This window comes from Haliotis rubra, unplaced genomic scaffold (assembly GCF_003918875.1).
Source record: "Haliotis rubra isolate DU_JTF1 unplaced genomic scaffold, ASM391887v1 Scf500, whole genome shotgun sequence".
NCBI classification, from domain to species: Eukaryota; Metazoa; Mollusca; class Gastropoda; order Lepetellida; family Haliotidae; genus Haliotis; species Haliotis rubra.
This window is the reverse complement of record NW_025767192.1, coordinates 559,909-568,523: the sequence shown is the minus strand read 5'-3', so window position 1 is coordinate 568,523 and position 8,615 is coordinate 559,909. Positions and strand designations below refer to the sequence as shown.

The 8,615-nt window shown below is 43.6% G+C and overlaps 1 protein-coding gene across 1 annotated transcript; it reads right to left on the bottom strand.

Moving 5' to 3' along the window:
* Positions 1–2,165: 2,165 nt before the first annotated feature.
* On the bottom strand, positions 2,166–8,182 carry LOC124291889 (flavin reductase (NADPH)-like; the record flags this gene model as incomplete). Its single annotated transcript, XM_046728952.1, has 4 exons — positions 2,166–2,699; positions 4,734–4,895; positions 6,356–6,557; positions 8,051–8,182. Coding segments are annotated over 4 exons (639 nt in total), but the record flags the coding sequence as incomplete, so codon positions are not given.
* Positions 8,183–8,615: the final 433 nt, after the last annotated feature.

The window sequence follows — 8,615 nt, the reverse complement described above, 5'->3', positions numbered from 1 at the left end:
ATAGTAATTTCCGCTGTGTACGTGCTGGAGAAGAGAGCTGACATGCCGATTCGTCATAATAGCCGCCGTAACGTGCAGCTGAGCACAGGTCCAACCAGGCTGATGAAATCGCCTTCCGCAGTATCGTCATCGATGCGAGTTAGTGCTATTTGTCGGTCAAGCTAATATCAGCATGGCTTTATTTACACAGGACCTGCTGTTCATAACAGAATCTGTTGTTTCGTTTGTTTTGAATGATAGTGTGCTCTTATCGGATACGAATCTCTGTAACTTAAGTGTTAATCTGATTTAGTCGAAGTGTCACAATACGAGCACTCTTATTTGACGGACAAATGTTGGAAAGTCTCAGTGCGTGCAGCAGGTGAAATAGATTCGCTTCGGACTTTAGCATTATTTGTTTAGGTTTACAAAAACAGATTTGGTCATATATTGCCTGTGTGGAATTATCAATTGTTTGTTTCATGCATGTCGGGGAAATGGGTAACTACTACTACTACTACTACAACTACTACTACTACTACTCCTGCTGCTGCTACCACTGCTACTACTACTACTCCTGCTGCTGCTACCACTGCTACTACTACTACTACTCCTGCTGCTACCACTGCAACTACTACTACTACTACTGACCCGTGAAGATACGGGGTAGAATAGATCTTCAGCAACCCATGCTTGCCATAAAAGGCGACTATGCTTGTCATAAAAGGCGACTAACGGGATCGGGTGGTCAGGCTCGCTGACTTGGTTGATGCATGTCATCGGTTCCCAATTGCGCAGATCGATGCTCATGCTGTTGATCACTGGATTGTCTGGTCCAGACTCGATTATTTACAGACCGCCGCCATATAGCTGGAATATTGCTGAGTGCGGCGTAAAACTAAACTCACTCACTCACTCACTACTACTACTACTACTACTACTACTACTACTACTACTACTACTACTACTACTACTACTACTACTACTACTACTACTACTACTACTGCTACTACTACAAGGCTCGGTAGCCTCGTGGTTAAAGCGGCACACTGAAGGCCTTGATTCTCCACATGTACACACTATCTGAAGACCATTCATGGTGTCCCCTTCCGTTTTGCTGGAATATTGCTAAAGGCGGTGTAAACCCAACTCACTCACTTCTACTGCTAGTAGTACCGCAACTTCTACAACTACGTAGCTACTTCTACTACGTATCGTGATGCTGCTCTACAAGTAATGGGGGCGGTGGGGTAGCCTAGTGGTTAAAGCGTCCGCTCCTTACGCTGAAGACCCGGGTTCGATTCCTCCCATGGGTACAATTTGTGAAGCCCATTTCTGGTGTCCCCCGCCGCGATATTGCTGGAATACTGCTAAAAGCGACGTAAAACTTAATTCACTCACTCACTAACTACTATTACTACTACTACTACTACGACTACTACTACTACTGCCGTCGCCACCACCAGCACTACTCCTACAACACAACACCTACTATTACTGCTAATATTGTATTTATAACTACAAATGTACAATGCAACTACTATTGTATATATTGCTACTGCCGTGGGTTCGAATCCATGTACACCTTGATTATATCTCCAGGCCTGCCATCACCATACCCGTGCTCCTAGGTTGATAGACGTATGAGACTCGGCTCACTCACGGATTTCCTCCACATCTTGTTGACACGCCGTCATATGTCTATATGGTTGTTCAAAGCGACGTAAAACACAACTCATAGTTCATTTGTTGATTAGATGTCTCAGGTAGCACTTTAATGTATTTCTTGTGTCCCTCATCCTCGATAATCTCCAGGGTATACGTTACGATCACTCTCCACTATACCCTGGATGCATCCACGGCTTGGTGGATCCATCCAGGGTATAGTGGAGAGTGATCATAACGTATACCCTGGAGATTATCGAGGATGGGTGTCCCTTGGCTTTGTTTGAAGATTGCGAAACATAATGTACAACTATGCTCACTTACTGTAACTACCATTCTTTCGACGACGACCACATCTGTCAATTCTACCATTCACTCTACAGTCACTACAACGTGTACTACCACTGCAGCTGCCGTCACTACCTCCCTCTCTCTCTCCCTCTCTCTCTCTCGATCGATGCGCTGGTAATGCGCATGTAAAACAGTGTATCCCCGTTATCTACAGTACAAAAATACACGTCCAGGTTTAAGAATTTTTAATGTAAGACAGAAATTTGGAATTCATTTTTAAGATGGTCACTGCTGATGATGTAGCGTAATTTGATAGTCACGTGAACAATACCAACAAGTGTATCCAGATCCACTACTAATGATGTCTGCGACGGTTGATATGTGATTGATGTGAGCATATATCTTTGATTGAGTTTGTCTCACTGGTTGTTTAATCACTTAGTTGGCTATACAACGTCATCCCATGATCTCTGTACTGGCCAGCTCGAAGTTAGCTACATCCCTATATCATCCAAGGATGCGCTGAGATCAGTTGACGGGACTCCATAAGAATTTTTTCAAGAACTATTCAGATTCTGTTTTTCAGTCGTCGTTTCATTTTGCATTTTGCTGGCTGTGACTTCACTTGATTCCGATGGACACGAACTTCCTTTTCCACTCGCCGTTGACGACACACGTCAGCATGAACTTAACGACATCGCGGCGGGGAATTGTATACGTTACGCCAGGGACGAATTGGCCTTCGACAGCTTGTACCTCTTTGCCTGCAGAGACCATTATTGACAAAATATATAAATGCATTTGATATAAATCTCGTACCTTCAAATCTATCGTAGTAAACGCAACTGACGTTAAAGAGACCAATTAAGAATTACAATACTCAAAGCTATGATCCGTTTCTCCAGGGGGCGCATTTCGGCAAAGCTTCTCTTGCCCTTGGATCTATTTCCTTGCTTCTTGCGATCACAAATTACTCGCGCTTGTCTTCCATTTCATTGGCTATACTACAGGGTCTAACCACAGGCCGTCGTGTCTTTGCGAAGATCAAAGATTAAAAAAACATTTTTTTGAGATGACCTCCGACTCGAAATGCAACACAGTACAATACATTATGACAAGGCCGGACACTTCGGTGTACCCTACCCGCCTGCTTTGTCGATCGCTACGCTACCATCGCATGTAGTCGATTAAAACTTCATGTAAACCTTATCACGGATGGTTGACCTATCAATAACCACTCATGACACCTACCAGTTCTTTATTGTTATTTCTGCAAGTCGCTTGAAACCCGATTTTGACCCTCAACTAAACGACCTTGACACAAATGGATGACGTATGTCCGCACAAAACGGGGTTGTGCGATGGACAATACAACACCGAGGAAGCCGCTCCTAAATAACAATCTCCCTCACTAATATGTTTTAGATTCATCCGTTCCACATTTTAAATATATATTACACAACGTTTGATAGCAATAATCAGGTATTTCATTCTATTCAAATATATTTACTTAAGCAAATCGGCTTTGACTGATGTATGACTGATACAGATTATTCCCTTCCGAAGTTGAATAGAATACATTACTTTGCCTGAGAAAGATGTTAAACTATAGTCAAGTTAAGTGGCACAAACCCGTGCTGTCTTTTATCCATTCTCATTAAAATCAGATCTTAGATCTCGTTGCCGCGAAACATACACGTCTGAGGACATCAGGTCACGGTACCTTGACAAGTACACGAAATCGTCAGAAGCTCATCCGAGACCTTTCGAGCTAAACGAGTTTCACCAGTTTCGAATAGGAAAATAGATTCCTGATTACACTGTCATAATATACTGAGTGAGAGAGTGAGTTTGGTTTTACGCCGCTTTTAGCAATATTCCAGCAATATCACGGCGGGGGACACCACAAATGGGCTTCACACATTGTACCCATTTGGGGAATCGAACCCGTGCCTTCGGCGTGACGAGCGTACGCTTTAACCACAAGACTACCCCTCATAATATATAGACAAATTCTCGACTGAAAACTGAAAGAAAATAAAATTCCGGAATGTTTAACAGACTGTATATATCCGCTTCCCAAGGCGTATGTAAAGTCTTCCGTATGCGTCTTCCGTTTCAAATGCTTATCCACGCAAATATCAAATTTGCATGAATAGAAACCGCATTCCGACTGCCACTTTTACTGATCGAGTAAACAACACTCTCATTAATGAAGATGGTTCTTACATGACATGCAATGGGGTGTTCTCAGATTCCTATTTCAATGAGATTGTCTTTTATCTGTGGCTATTCGATTAAGGCAGTTAACTTTATAAACATCCTCTTTTTCCGTCTTAAAATTTCAAATATTGCACAATACCAATTTTCTAATAAGTGAAACACAAGACGCTTTAAGAATCTGTTGTGTTATAATCCAAACGTTATATCACTTGAAATACTTTTTTTATTTCATGCCAGTTCCGCCGAATCTGAGTTTGGGAATTATAAGGGATAGCGTAATGGTCATTTTTTTACTGTATGCCAGATGGGCAGCGAAAAATAGCGCTCTCGACCAAAGCTTAGCCTCTGGAATATATATTATTGATAGAAACAAACAATTGTTTGTAAATTGTAAGGAGCCCAGGTGAGAAGGGAGATTCCTGAACCTGAGGAAATCCGGACTTTCATTCGGATCTTTAGCATTGCAGAAAGGGCTTGGAAGAAGGGAAAGTACTGCGGTTCCATGACTGTGAGACAGACAAGACAGCACTCGCTTGGGACACACCACAGTTCGGCAATAAGCACAACTTGCCTACCTGATGACTTGTCCATCGTGAGTTGGGCAGGTCTGACCACGGTGTAGTCGATGTCCCCGCACTCCGCCAGATAGTCCTCCATCTGCCCCATGTTGAGGAGAACCCTCTTCAGGAACAGGGGGCGGACGATATACTTGATCACAAACGGCTGATTCGCATCATCTGCAACGAAGGAGCATCCTCATCGCCATTGGTCACAATTAGTAAATAGTTGAACAAATAGAGTGAATTGTGTTACAGTCAAACACCGCTATGTCGAAGTTGAAGGGACCTGCGCATCTACTTCGTCGAGGTTCTAGGGGCGGTGGGGTAGCCTGGTGGTTAAAGCGTTGGCTCGTCTCGCCGAAGACCCGGTTCGATTCCCAACATGGATACAATATGTGAAGCCCATTTCTGGTGTCCCCCGCCGTGATATTGCTTCAATATTGCTAAAAGCGGGGTAAAACCCAACTCACTCACTCACTATTCGAGGTTCGACACAATCTACTAAGTTCGGCCAAAGGATGACTAAATGAGGAATATGCAGGACTAAGCTTTCACAACCGTGACTTCAACACAACTGTATTTCACTGTATTATGTAAAATTCTCACGTATAGATAGTCATTGGGCAATAGGAAAAGACTCAAGTCAAAACATTGATTACACAACAGTCACTTTTCCTGTTGACTGGGTCCCGTCCTATTGCGCAACTTAGTACAATAACCAGTCCAGAATTTTGGGACCAATTCATTTAACTGGATACATAATTATTCATCAGTTTTATTTGATACATATAAGCACTTGTATATTGCAACACTACGCTCCTTCTAATCCTTGCAAACACGTCGTGCAACGTGCTCTGTCGTACAGCGAGCTCTTACAAACAGAAAACTGGAAATTGTGTGGAAATCTCAAACGAGGCTCTCCCGCTAGAAAAGGTTGGCGGTCTGGTACGGCTTGATATTATATCAATCATACTGTGCGTTATAGAACTCCACTGAATAAGCGCAAAAATCGCATAACAGGCGTAACCAATTATCCAGATGCATTATAAATCGACCTCATGTAACAGGGAAGTCTGTGACATGCTGCCTACACCTCGCCATACAATATAGAAATACGATGTTATTAAAGTTTAAAATTAAGATTCATTTGTAAATACCATCTTCTTAAGAAACAAGGAATTTGAATTCAGTGTAACCATACTTGTTTGTAGTGTCTATGTTCACTTTCACATTCGGATCGCCTGAAAAGTAGGTCATTGTCTGAATAGGTTAATAATACTCATGTTTCAGTTGTGACCTGAACTTATCACTTGGGAATTCCACTGGCCACATCACCAGACATATCTGGATTTACAAGCACTTATATTTACTGGGCCAAGGCGGTTGGCATGATAGTATTCCAGCCTAGTCCTAGTGGTTGAAGCGTTTGCCCGTCGCGCCGAAGACCCGGGTTCAATTCCCACATTGTCATTGTGAATAGCCCATGTCTGGTGTGACCCGCCAATTATTTATCATAGTCACTCCCTCGATTGCAACTACAACTACAGCTACAAAAATACCAAACAAACTTGTTCGCAGGGCATGATAGTATTCCAGACAAATTGTTGTGATTATTTGTTTCGGTTCCCCATACATACATTTTGTCCCCCAGGACGCCATTCCGACGAATCTGCTGACGCCAGCCGCCTTCATGGCTCCCGCGATGACCTTGATGGTGTCTGTGTAGAGGGTGACGGTGGACCACATCGATACCCTTGACCCCAAACACGATATGACGGCGTCACATCCCGTCAGCGGGGCGACTAGCTCATCCTGATTCTGTATGTCCGATTTCACAACCTAAAACAAACGGTCTGTGAGTGTTTGGATCTGATACAGGGTTCATTTTAGCGGGTGTCGTGTAAGTTGCAAAGGGAAGCAACTTGCTACGTTTATGTTGCAAAGGGAAGCAACTTGCTACGTTTATGTTGCAAAGGGAAGTATCTTGCTACGTTTAAGTTGTAAAGGGAAGTAACTCTGAGTTTCGGTGTGGGAGCAGGAGAACCGTGGAGGTTATGCTTGGTTGGTTTGTTGTTTAACGCCACACTCAGCAACATATGGCGGCGGTCTGTAAATAACCGAATCCGGACCAGACAATCCAGTGATCAACAGCATGAGCATCGATCTACACACATGGGATACGATGACATGTGTCAACGAGACTGACCACCCGATCCCGTTAGTCGCCTCTTACGACAAGCATGGTTTACTGAAGATCAATTATAACCAGGATCTTCACAGGGTTCAACGAACTAGAAATAAAAATAGATGAAAAATAATTTGTCTTGATTTGGCCCTCGGGAAAGCATTGAATGTGCTAATATTTGAAACTCATATTCTCTTGTTTAATATGTTGTTGCACAGAGGTACATTGAGATTGTCACAATAAATAACTGCTCGTGTATTGTAACTGTTCAGGCGAGGTTCATTTCTTGTCATCCTCGGAATCAATGTACATGTATGCGGTTTCACAATCATGCGGTATGTGACAATTATGAGTGAGAGAATCAATATTCTGAAACGATACGGTCAGCAATAGTTTCGCCAATCAAGTCTGGACAAGGCAACCTGTGACTCAAATCATGCGATCCACAATCTCCAACAGTGGCACGTGATCTGCCATGTGACTCAGTCTGATACCGTGCTATATTTGGTGGGTCCGGTATCCCCATGTGTTTAGAGCGATGTGGAGCTACAACCATACAAATATCAACACACATTGGTGACCAACTACCTATGATGTGTATTTTGCATTGATACTGAAAAAATATTGGTTGGTTTGAACGTTTTACGCAGCGCTCAGTACATTCCAGCTACATCACACGACCTAGATATAGTGAGTGAGTTTAGTTTTACGCCGCACTCAGCAATATTCCAGCTATATGGCGGCGGTCTGTAAATAATCGAGTCTGGACCAGACAATCCAGTGATCAACTGCATGAGCATCGATCTGCGCAATTGGGAACCGATGACATGTGTCAACCAAGTCAGCGAAACTGACCACCCGATCCCGTTAGTCGCCTCTTACGACAAGATAGTCGCCTTTTATGGCAAGCACATGGGTTGCTGAAGACCTATTCTACCCCGGATCTTAGATATAACCAAGGCTGGGCCAAACAATCCAGTGATCGATACTGAAACAGCAATCCACGCCGCAAAGGCACGTTGACACACCTGACCGCTTGACCTTCTCCAGCACCTGTCCACTAACGACGAGCCCAGGTTGCTTAAAAGCAAACCGGTATCTCCACGGTTGAGAAGATAATGATAAATGCCAGTACAAGTGTACCTACCGTGAGGTTGTCATGTTTGATGGTCAGTTTGTCTGGGTTCCTTGCCACGGCCACGACAGAGTGTCCACTCTCGAGACACTCCTCCACCAGCAGAGCGCCGCTCGGGCCTGTCGAACCAAAAAATAGCAATTTTCATAACTTGAAAGCTACGCGTTCATACACCTTGCAGGTTTCCGGCTCCCTCGGACTTCGGCAATTGATTGATATTCACCAACTAGAGTTGTTGTCTCCCTTTGATTGATTTAGAATATGAAGCATGTTGTGGAAAGTCTTCAAGTTTTGGGCGATAACACTTCGTCCCGGGTCAATAGAGTAGGCGCTGGTTTGTACTCAAGATAACGTTAAATGCCGTATTGAGAATATGTTGTGTACGTAACACGGTGCGTGGGTGAATGACCGAGTGAATGAGTGAGTGAGTTGGGGGTTTAGCCTGTTTTGAACCGTCATTCAGTCAGTTTCACAACGGGGTGTTGACTTTATTTGGGAAGAGTGAGTTGGTTTTTACGCCGCCTTTAGCAATATCCCAGCAATATCGGCGGGGGACACCAGAAATGGTGAGGTGAGG